The following is a 12,124-nucleotide window of genomic DNA, read 5'->3' as shown; positions in this document are numbered from 1 at the left end:
GGTTTTGTCAAACTTGCTTTGTAGTACAGCCTCTTATCAGAGAGTCTGAATCTGCCTTCAAACACCCCAAGAGCAACTTGAACCTGATCCAACTCAACGTGTCTGATGACTCTATAAAAAAAAAAAAAACTATTTCTTTGAACTTGAGTAGATGAATTTGCTTTGAGGTTTGTGTGAACATAAACTAGATATTTCTGAACTGTACTCACAAAGACGAGATGCTTGTGTGTGAAACTTGTTAATGTGGCTGCGAAATGTTTCACAGAGTTGTGGTTTTTCCTCAGAACATTATCTGTTCTGCTTTCCAGATGCAGCTTTTACCCTAAAAATATTATCCAGGATGCAAAAAGCACAGCCCTCACTTGTGTTGTGTTGGCAAACAGCATCTCGACAGTCACACACACTGTGTTCATTACAGGAGTTCCACACAAACTTTCTGGCTCTCATGGTTAAATTCTGAGGAAACGTTCAGCAACCACAAACCGTCATTTGGTCAAAGTGATGCTGGGGAGAACGTGTGTGGGAGTCTGAATCATGTTTTTAGCGTGTTTTACCTCTGAAACAGATAAAGTTGAGGTCAGGATGATCCAGAGTGTTTAAATACCTTCATCCTCCTTCCCTGCCTCCCCCTAATGAATGTTCGCCTTAACAAAAACCTCCTGAGCTTTTTTCATTTGACGAGAAATCTCCCACAGGAGGACATTTCTGCGGTCAGAGATATAATGTCCAGCTGGGATAATGCAGACCTGTGAGGAATGTAAAACACTGTACTCTAAAGTAGTACAGAGATTGCTACTAATGATGTAAGTTAATATATGTAATTTCCCACTTAGTGACTCTTAGTACAGCTGCTTGTTTCCAACTTACAGCTGCACATTAGAGCTCTGAAATTCTAAATTATTCATTTAAAAATGAAGCTCAACATTTAAGTTTGACACCGTCCCATAATGTAGAAGATGTGGAAATCGCCTCCGTTTTTGGCCAAATCAAAGCAAAATTAATGTTTTTGATTAAATACCAACAGACTAAGACACTGACTCAATCAGCTTTTTAAGTAGGATTGCTATTAATTTTAATTAATGCAATTTTGCACATTCTCAGGTGAGTAATTGGCGCATTACTGCACATTTATATATTTTCATAGCTTTCACCACCTTTGTAACACCTTGGACTTGCTTCACTTGCTTTTTGTTTGGCTTGCAACACTCTATCTTTTACACGTGTATAAAATGTATCCACTTGTCAATGTTTACTGTAACAAACCAAAACATTCACTTACATTTCACGCATTTGAAACCTCACTTGATAATGAAACTGATTCTGCTTTCAATCTGTGCAGTATCAGTAGTGTACAACGGACTGTGCAGCAAATCAGAACCAAACATACTTGTGCATTTTCTGCATTCCTTCCTGAATGCATGTAAGTTCCAATGGCAATGCGACGCATACAGTTTGCAATACCGTAAATGCACGGCTTCATTCAGGGGGAGTGCTAACATACGGCTCAACACGTGCAGGTACAACATTCTGCTCAAAATATTTTCTACAAACAGTGATAATAATCAGTCAGCAACTTTAAATACACAATATTATCACTTTGAAAGATAAAAACGTATTAAAAGTTTAACAAATAAAACTAAATAAAACTACAAATCCATAATATTTCCAGTCAACCTCACAGCTACACATGTTCTTCTCATCATCACTGGATACCTGCTTTTATCTTTTATCAAGAATGGGAGTAAATCTTTTGATGAAGTTCTTCCTGTTGACTCCCACACACACAGACTCAGTTTGACCTTTCCGTCTGTTTCTGCCTTCAATATTTTTTCTCTTTTTTGAACAGTTCACTCATGTCCAAAGAAACTAATGTGAAGCAGCACTTGGTAAAACATATTTACTGTGAAATCTGTGGCACAGACTGACATTAAGAACATCCGCGGTCAGTGATGGATGTGTTTTCTTAAGAATAGATCATTTCAGGTCACTGGAATATAAAAACAGACGAGGAATTTTTCAAAGGAACTGCATAACACATGGATGAGGAAACATGCTGTGTTTGTGGGAAAGTAAATCTGACACCAGCCTCCCTGCACTAAATATACATAAATATAAAGTAAGGATGGAGCACTTGCACAAAGATGTAGAGCAGAAATCTTGGCCATAAAAGGACATTGGTATTATCGCATTTGCTTCTTTGTTTGGTGAATTACTGTAAAAGAATTCTCATAAGAACAGAAGTCCATTTAAATTTTTGCCTGATACAAAAATCCTAAAATAAAAACCTTTTTTTTTAAAAAAAAAATTAGATATTAATTTTTAAAAATGTTTTATATATACAATTTTTTTAAAACCACAGCTATTTCTGACTGATCCAAACTTTATAATTGAGATTCATTAGAACTTTTTGTTTTTTCCTGACATCAACACTATAAGGTTTATCAAGACACACCACAGTGATGGACAATGGATTGTTGTATGTATGTTTTAAATGCACTCATCTAATTTATAAAAAAAAAACAAAAAAAAAAACATGGTTATTTTAAAGGGAAACGTGTTTTCAATCCCCTGCCCGATGTTGGTCCAGTTGCACTCAATTTGAAACTTATATAAACAGGAAAAGTGTTATTTGGGTTGTTTTTCTTGCTAATTACAAAGATCCATCAGCGGCCAAGCTCAAACGCAAACAAAGCAAGTTTAAAAGGGTCATTTGGAAAAGATTTCAAACATTCTCCTGTGTACATTTAAAGTAAATACAAATACATTTTGCATTTTGACTGTCAAAAGTAGATTTTTTTTTCATTTAAACAACACATGTTTTCTGACTCTTTACCCACTTTCTGAAACTTAACCTCATAGAGAACAGATTATTATTATATACAGAATATTTCCATATGCCGATAAGCTGAGCAAAGCTGTGTAGCTTTGTAGATTTGTATGTCTGAGTGGCTGGCATGAACAGACAGAATAAGGAGTCTCCAAAACACGGTGCAGTGCTGATGATGGAACAAGACTTGAAAAAACAGCTGCATTCCCGCAAAATCGTGCTGAATGATATGCAAAAACAGAAAAATCATATTTCATTTATTTCGACAGACATTGACAAATGACACAATTTTAGTGGCCAGCTTTGTCATTTATTTTATACTTAATAAAACATGAAAATGATTCTGATTTCTACACTCTAACATCTGGATTTGTAGGGTGGGCAAGTCTGTAGCGTTACAATGCTTAATTTATAATAGTATGCTGTGATTTATTTTACTTTTATCAACAAATTGCAGACATTTGGGTAGTGCACTTGGCCATATTGCAGGTTCGATAGTATTTCAAATACTGTTCAGCCCTGCTGCCTAGTGACGCTATTGCAGGAGCTGCTTTAATTACCTGTCGAGTGGACAGCATTGTGTGTCTCTTTTTGGTTTGGTTGTTGACAAAAGTCTTTCTGGTTGATCTTTCTCTTTAGGGTACTTTTATGTCTCTTTATGGCCTTTCTGTGTCTATTTTTGGTTGTTTTTTGTTACTTTGTGGTTGTTTTACATCTCTTTATGGTCATTTTGAATCTCTTTGTGGTCATTTTGTGTTTCTTTGTTGTTCTTTGTTGTCTTTTTTCATCATTTTCTAGTTGCTTTGCCTCTTTAGGGTATTTTTGTGTCACTTTATGAGATTTTCAAAAAATCTTTTTGTGTTCCTTTTGCATTACTTTGTGGTGGTTTCGTTTCTCTTTGTGGTCCTTGTGTTTTTCTCATCAAATTCTTAGAACAATTTTATTTTAGCTTCATATATCAATTACTTGTATTACTAAATCTGTCTTTAAATTGTCCATTGACCCACTTTCAGCACCTTATCATCCAAAAAAATCTGCTGAAAGTGGGTCATCAGGAAATGCTTTTTAAATATTATCTTTGAAAGTCGACCTGTCCAGGGTGTCCCCTGCCTTCGCCCTAAGTCGGCTGGGATAGGCACCAGCCCCCCCGCAACCCTAATGAGGAATAAGTGGTGTAGTATAGATAATGGATGGATGGATCTTTGAAAGTCTGAAACTTTACAGATAGCATTTTAAATATTTATAACATTGACTTTATGATAAAATATCTTCAAGTAAATAGGAGACAGTGGACCAGAAGGCCCCTGATGATCTGAAATTGAATAACCCAAAAGTGATGTGTGAGTGAGGTGAAATTCTGACCTGTGACAGCAGCTTCTTGAGCAGCTGAGCGATGGCCGGATCCTCAGGCGTGGGACACTCTGGGATCGAACCTGCGCGCTTCTTCTGCCGAAGCAGCAGATGTCTGAAGAGGCTGGCGATGTCTTTGGAGCGCAGGGCGTAGTCGAAGATAGAGCGACTTACCGGCTCCTTAAGGACGCTCAGCAGGACCAGCTCCTTATCAATCTGAGGAGACAAAGTGTACGTACAGAAGGCTTACAAACCAGTAGAGCTCCAATTCAACCAAAAGATGCTACTGGTATGAAAATAATGCAAATAATAACAATAATGTAGCTATTAATCAGAGCTGTAGTTTGGTGATATGCTAGTAGTAATTTAACTGTGTATGATGATGATCAAGAATGTTTTAATTACATTCACATCAACCTAAAGTGCATGATTTATGGTTATAGTCTTGTTATATTTATATGTGTATTTTCCCTTTTTATTTTTTTCATTTTCTTATTACCTCTGCACTGACAAGTCACCAATTTGTGGAAAAGTGGAAGAAGACTAACAATAAAGAGAGGCAAAGAAAAGTGAGGCTTTCAAGTTCAAGTACTGAAGATGTGCATGGATGACGACGACTGTTTGGACTCACCTGGATGATGGGCTGGGTGATAAAGGGGTTGAGGTGAGGCATCAGTTTGCAGTAGACGTCGGCCACATTGAGGTGCTGTGCGACCACAGTGATGAAGCCCACTGCTCCATAACGGATCCACAGGTTGGGGTGACACAGGAACGGAGCTACAGCAAGCAGGAGAGAACGAATAGTACAGTCCAGTTTAATGAGAAATCAGCTACAAGTAATACTGGAATTGAAAAGAAAAGTCAACATTTATCAGCAGAAAAACTGCCCAAACCCAAAGCTTAAGCTTAAGCTGTAATATTTTAATGAAATCTATTTATTAGGGTGCAAGCACCCTTTGGGTGTGAAGACCCTATTGGAACTGCTCGGATGATTCGTACTATTCAAAGTCCCATTTTTTTTGCTCATTTTCGCTGTGCTTCCGGCATTCAATGGAGTCCTGTCGGAAGGGTGTTTCACCTACAGCTACAAGATTCAGTGGGCATGTGTAGCAGGTCAGGACGAACAAAAAAAGTCAGTCAGCGCCATGCCCTAAACCCAACAGGAAGCCCACCATTTTGAAAAAACATGGGGACAATTTTGGTGATTTTGGCTGAGTTTTGGACATTTTTGGCCATATTTAAAATCTATCTCCTCCTACAGGGAACGTTGTACACACCTGAAATTTGGCCAGCACAAACTACAGGAGTTGGTGATTAAAAGTTAGTAAAATGGTCTGCAGAAGTCTTTGGCCACAACGCCATAAAACGCCAGAATACAAGACGTGTAACTGGCCTGTATGTGCTCTGATCGGCCTGAAACTTTATACACGTGCTCCGAGTCTCAGCCAGAGCACGTTTCCACCACAGCCAACACGCACGCCGCCGCGGCTCGCCACTAAACAGGAAGTGGCTTGTAACTAGGCCGACATGCTCCGATCTGCCCCAAACTCGACACGCCGGATCAGTCTCGCCCGGAGCACATTTGCGTCACACCCCGACGTGCGCGAAGGCCGACAATCGTAGGGTGAGGACCCGTCAAATGCCGCTTGCAGCTTTAGTTCTACATGTAACCAGATTCTATTCAAAAAACGAAAAATTCTTGATTTCTCAGCACAGCAGACTCTCTAATATTCTCAGTACTCAGCTGTGAGAGTTTTCAGTGAACTGCAGGCAGTGCTTCCAAAGCAGAGAGGCGATGACAAGAGAGACAGAGGAATACAAAACATACTGGATCAACAAAATAAATACAGCATGGCTCAAAAACAGTATTTAGACGAGTAAGTTGTTGGAAGATACATCCAGCATGGTGAAACATCTTTTTACAGTTATTGTGCAGAGTAGACTGTAAAAATTTCTAGACTGTAAAAAAGTAAATATTACAAAAAACAACACAAACATGACCCAAACATTAGATGCTTCTTTTTTTTTTAAGCCACAAATCCACACTAGAAAGACAAAACTGTCCCAAAGACACATAAAACAACTAAAACAAAATCCAAAATGTATAACATGTGGAGCCTCCATTTTTTCCCAGTGTCAATAACACTTGTGGACAACTTTATCTGAAACTTTCTGAAACCATCTAGCTGTGCAAATGTGTTGTTAGTATTTGCAGTATTTCACTATTTCATTTCCTCCCTCTCTGGGACAGCTGCCTTTTTAATCCCTTTTCTTGATTCGCCAACATTTTTTAGAGCGTCTTAACACTTCCGATTTCTGATATCATCTGACAGCACACCTCAAGAACTGGCTCTGATCGACTATAATCGCTATATAAATAGTACCACTACTTCTAGTGTACCAAGGCATGTGTAGGTCAACAGAAACAAAAGCACAAGCTGGGACAGTTCAGTTACAGGTTGCTTAGTTCCGTTGGTTCACTTGTGTTTTGAAGAGTCCTGGTCGCACACTATATAAATAAATATGACAGAAGGACATAAATACAGCTGTGAGAGAAGCAGACACACAGAACTCACCAATGTCGCTGACAAACTCGTAGATGTGAGGTTTCTGCAGCAGGCCTAGCTGGCACATACAAGTGAGAGCGTTCAGAGCTTTGTAGATGACAAACTCCTCAGTGTCACTAAGGCCCTGCTGCAGGAGAGGTTTCAGGATAGAGGAGCTCTGCCAGCCCACGTACGCCGCAACACCTTCAGTGCAACATTGATAAAACAACAGACAACACAAAGGGAGAGTGAGATGACTGAAAACACCAACTGGATTCTTTTTTTTCCCTTGTCACCATCTGTAGAGACAGCAGTGATGTTGTCCAGCTAGGAGTCACTTTTCTGTCACAAATGGTAACTGTCTGATTTAGGAAAAATAAATCCCTAAATCCTAGGAGGGAGAGCAGCAGTAAACTTCAACAGTGCCAAGTTTTCAGTTATAACTAGCTCTTGAATTGGAGGCTTCGTCAGACCAAACAGTCCTCAAGGTGTCTGCTGAGCGACCTGCTTTAAAAGTGAGGCAACATTTAGAAAGATTTGATGATGCAGACAAGTAGAAACTGTGTCTTATAAGCATCTAACCTCAGATCCTGCTTCACTGTACAGACTTCTAAAGTGCTTCCATTTTTCTGAGGTTTCTTACCTACAATGCTGTCGAAAAACGCTCCCCGGAGGTGCCAGTCGTTCTTGTCATTAAGGAATGTGATCATGTGAGACAGCAGGACATCGTTGGCTTTCTGTCGGCCGAAGAAGACGCAGAGACGTGTGATGCCGTTCTCCATAAGCGACTGCTTGACTATGTTCTCAGAGTCGCTGAGTAGCGTCACCACCTTCTGCTGCACCATCTCATGCAGCGCCTGCAGCTCTGAGCATCAAACACACAGCGAGTTATTTTCATAGAAAAATACCTTTAACACCTGAAAAAGGAGGGTGGGTTCATACCTGAGTCATAGTTTTCATTGGGGTGGAGAGCTTCCTCGGCGTCCTCGCTGCTCAGGTCCTGCTCTGTGTTCACATTGTTTTCCTGAACCAGCTCGAGAAAACGCAGCGCGCTCTCTGCCAGGTGGGCGATATTCTCTAAACATCACCCCGAAAAGAATAAACATCGTATTTCAAAAAATACGCAATGAGTGCAGGATTCATGCAGTTTGAACTGATGTCAATAGTGTAGAGTTTAAAAATCTGATTTGAAAAAAAAAAAAGTATCAGTTTGTAATTTTTACATCAACATAAACATTGTTGATAAGAAAAGACACATTTCTGATCTCGTTATCAACAAATGTGGTGTAAAAACACACTTGTCAGAGCTCTCTGCTGGAAAATCTCCATAATTACCAAATCAGTGTCATTTCTGTGCATTTTTTACTGTTACTATAAAATGGTATTCATTTGTTTTTAGCTGAGTAAGAAAATGAATTTATTTTTTAAAGTTAAGTGTATTGTATTTCAGTGCCACTGACCTGCATACGCTAACCTGACGATGGTGGCGTCGTCCTGGGCAAGATGTGCGATGCCCGGGAGGATGTACTCTGGGTAGATGTTAACATCGTTCCTCGGCACCTCCTTCACCAGCGCCAGTACCTTTGCTAGAGTGCGCACGGCCTGAGCGCGCACGCGGGGCACGGGGTCGTTGCAGAAGTGCAGCAGGTAGGGCGTGATGCGGTCCAGCAGGATGTCGACGCCGAGACGCGGCGCCAGATGCAGGATGAGCTCCAGTGCAGCCAGCTTGGAGTCGCAAGAGTGCAGTGTCTGCAAGCAGGATGTGATGACAGACACCAGGACGATGAGGCCTTGCTCCTCACGGGAGCTCAGCACGCCCTCACCGCCGTCCTGCGACGAAGAGAAGGAGGAGCCTGGAAGGCAAATGTAATACAAAGGGGTGGTTACTGAACTGTAAGCATTAAACCTAGACTAGCATCAATTCACCAAATCCAAACATGGCCTAAAAGCAGCCCAAAAGCTAGTCTGAAAACTGTTGAAAAGCAATCTAAAACCAGTATAAAATCAGCTTGAATCACCTCTCAACTTGTATATGTGAGCTCTGTCTGGAGGGCACTAACTGTGATTATTCATTATTCTTTGACTTGGTCAACCAACAACTCATTCAATGTCTTACTTATCGGGGTATTTTTAGAGGCATAAATTTAACAAACATAAGATGAGGGAAATGTCTGGGAAGTCACAGGAGAAATGTGTGCTCTCTTCAAGCTATTTCACTGTATAACCATGAAAACATCGCTAGTGTCAGATATACTCAACCTCACCTCCTCGCAGGTTGTGCAGGATGTTGTCAAGGTCTTTGCGGATGACAAGCACTCGTTCGTCTGCAGACTGGAAAGTCTCTTTGGCGAACTGAGCCATGTAGGGCTGCAGGAAGGTGTAGAAGATGTCAGGGAATGCTTTCCCTCTCTGCTGCTTCAGATACTCCTCAGCTGTCAGACGCTTCTCTGGCTCCCGCCGAACCATCTGAGCCACCTGTAAGGGAAGAAGACAAAAATATGTTTCTTAATGGAGACATTTCATGCACATTTCCAGATCTGTATGTGAATGATGGGGCTCCACCCACAGAGCTTTACAATTTGACATGGGACTCCCCCAGGAATTTTTGAACATTTAATTTCCTGAATTCTAGTGATTTTTGTGCATCCAAAATTGCCCTGCACAATGTAATTATTAACTCCATGAGACGACACAGGTTCACCTGTACCGTATCTCTGGTGTGTTAGGAGTTTGAGAAGCACAGCCTCACTGTAAAAAAATAAAAAATTGCTACCAGCTCTCGGATGCTCCTATCCTCGATCTTCATGAGGACCTGCTCCGTCTGGAAGAGTCCTTTACGATATGCCAGCAGCTGTGACAGATCGAAGAGAGGAACACCCTCCGTGAACAACTCTGCGATCACACAGCCTGAAAACACAGAGACATAGTTTGCATAACAAAAACTGAAAGACACTGATAATCAATAATTCTGATTGAATAATTTCTTTAAATTAGGAAAGGTCTACATTTTCTTATTCCAGCTTCTTCAATGGGAATATTTTCTGGGGGAGGGGGTTCTTCTGTATGACTGTAAACTATAACTCTTCAGACAAAACAAGACATTTGAGGACATCTTTGGGAAATACTCTGACTTTTTTTGTTGTTATCATTTTCTTACATTTTACAGACTAAACTAATAGATCCATCCAGACAATAATTGACAGATTAATTAACAATTAAAATAATCATTGGTTGCAGTCTTACTGGTCATAAATATAGTCCTGTGAACAGCATTACTATCTGTGGCGATATTATCAGTTATAATTGTTTGAAATGGCTCCACTTCAGGTGTGTCTGTACCTGCAGAGAAGATGTCCATTGCCTGTTTCAGCTCCCCCCTGCTCCTCTGGTTGTTGTTTGTCAGGTCAACCAGCGGCGTGTTCTGGTCGCTCTCTGTTGTGAACATGCTTCCGTCCACAAACCTCTCAGGGGCGATGTAGCACGTCCTCCGTCTGGACGTGTCAAAGAAGTAGTTGAAGTCGGCAGGGTTGTCCTCCGGCAGGTACGTGGGCTTGAAGCTGGCGAAGTCAGTGAGCAGCACCCAGTTCCAGCTGGTCACCATCACGTTCTCCGTCTTGATGTCACCATGGCGGACGCCAGCCTTGTGCGCCTGATCAACAGCGTTGAGGATCTGGAAAGCAAGCCAACGCTTCTCCACATTGTTGAGAAAAGGCCGCGTGCTGATGCGATCATAGAGGTTGTCCCGGACATACTGACGGAACAGGATGGCAGCTTTCTCTGTCAGCGACGTCTTCTGGAAGGGCAGGCAGTTCTGGCAGGAGTGTAGCCGGATCTTCAGCTCTTCCAGCTCCTGTTTGTAGCTGGTCAACGGCAGTGACGGGTCCTGGATGGCAAAGACTTTCACCACCACCAGGCCCTCCCGGTGCTTAGCCCGGGCCACCTTGAAGAAGCGGGTGCTGCCCAGACTTTTATCATACTCATGGTCGTGGATATCGGAGAAGTAGCTGTCCACAGAGAGGATCTGAGAAGGGGCGATCCCTGCCAGCTGGTTACCCATCACGCTTTAACACGTCTGTGGAAGAATTTACAGACAATATTCATTTCAAAGACACATTTTTAGAAGACACCAACATATGTATCACTGAAGAAACTTTATTAAACAGGGATTAATTGACCCTGATTCTACTAAGAACAATGGAGAACAAACCAACATGTCCAAGAAGGCAAAATTTCAAGAAACCCTAAGTCAGCAACACAATTCAAGAAAAATCTCAGGGCTACACAATGGTATGACATGCTGGACCACGTTAAAGACCCTTGAGAAGCTTGTCCTGGTTCCAGCAGGGAAATGGATTCAGAGAAAACATAAATTAAAATCTAGAACAAAACTAGTTAGGTTGGTTCCCTCCAAAACAAATCCATTTTTCCTCATTCAGGGCTGTCCAATTCATTTTTACACACCCACTGTACCAGATCTCATTCAAATGACTCCCAATTTAAGACCTTACGTTATTCAGTTACTGAAGCAGCAGTCACATGATTCAACTCTGTGACAGCAATAGTTCAGCATACGGGCTAACCGTTATGTGCTCAACACTACAAGGCTTTCACATTACAATTCTACCGTTTAATTAAAACAAACCGGAGGCAGCGAATATCTGATGTTTACCTGCCGCTGTGGAGGCTGTTGTTGTTGTTGTTGTTGTTGTTGTGTTAGCGTTAGCAGGTTAGCTGTGCTTGATGTACCTTCAGTTACGTTGCTGCTGCTAACAGCTGCTAACGGCGACAAAACTTTAAACCCGGGCCCGATTCACCGTCTTCATGACGCCTCTCGGTGTTTTAGCTACCAAAGGCGGTCGGCTACGGCCCTCCGCAGTCACTGCTGAAACGCCACGCCGCTGTAAAATAAACGTAACCGTAAATAGCGTGCAGAAGCAGCCTGAATCACTGACCAGCCGAGCTAACCGATTAGCCGCTTCCAGCTGTTGTTATGAATCCGGGTCACGGCGGAAGCTGACATATAGCAGGTGATATGACAGCGCCATCAGCGGCCAACTGCAAGTACTGCAACAACATACCAATAAAGAGGTGAAAGCTGCTTCCGAAGGGGCAAAGGAAATTTACATTGCAGTGGAAAATGAGCCAAGAATGAGGGAAAGGGAGGCAGGAGCAAAATAAAAACAACCAAAAACTGCTTGGAGTTTAGAAGGTTAAAGTCCACATATGAATCTGACAGAACCTCAGAGATTTAGAATGGTAATTAATAAATAAAAGAATAAATGAATAAATGAATGAATGAATGAATGGAAAAATAAATAAATAAATAAATAAATAAATAAATAAATAAATAAATAAATAAATAAATAAATGAATGAATGAATGAATGAATGAATGAATGAAT

The 12,124-nt window shown here is 41.2% G+C and overlaps 1 protein-coding gene across 2 annotated transcripts in view; it reads right to left on the bottom strand.

Annotated features, from left to right (window-relative positions):
* Positions 1–11,700, bottom strand: part of pik3r4 (phosphoinositide-3-kinase, regulatory subunit 4) — a 30,289-nt gene extending 18,589 nt beyond the window's left edge. For both annotated transcript variants that reach the window (XM_008297967.1, XM_008297968.1), the window contains exons 1-10: positions 11,393–11,700; positions 10,063–10,795; positions 9,497–9,630; positions 8,988–9,198; positions 8,184–8,576; positions 7,666–7,800; positions 7,367–7,588; positions 6,754–6,927; positions 4,809–4,954; positions 4,190–4,393 (exon numbers count right to left, since the gene is read on the bottom strand). In XM_008297967.1, the coding sequence (XP_008296189.1) occupies positions 4,190–4,393; positions 4,809–4,954; positions 6,754–6,927; positions 7,367–7,588; positions 7,666–7,800; positions 8,184–8,576; positions 8,988–9,198; positions 9,497–9,630; positions 10,063–10,780 (2,337 nt within the window). In that variant the 5' untranslated portion in view covers positions 10,781–10,795; positions 11,393–11,700. The remainder of the gene's footprint in view (positions 1–4,189; positions 4,394–4,808; positions 4,955–6,753; positions 6,928–7,366; positions 7,589–7,665; positions 7,801–8,183; positions 8,577–8,987; positions 9,199–9,496; positions 9,631–10,062; positions 10,796–11,392) is intronic.
* Positions 11,701–12,124: the final 424 nt, after the last annotated feature.

The sequence above is a fragment of the Stegastes partitus genome, unplaced genomic scaffold, assembly GCF_000690725.1.
Source record: "Stegastes partitus isolate 25-593 unplaced genomic scaffold, Stegastes_partitus-1.0.2 Scaffold1265, whole genome shotgun sequence".
NCBI lineage: Eukaryota > Metazoa > Chordata > Actinopteri > Pomacentridae > Stegastes > Stegastes partitus.
The sequence above is the reverse complement of the archived record's forward strand: the minus strand, read 5'-3'. Positions and strand labels throughout refer to the sequence as shown.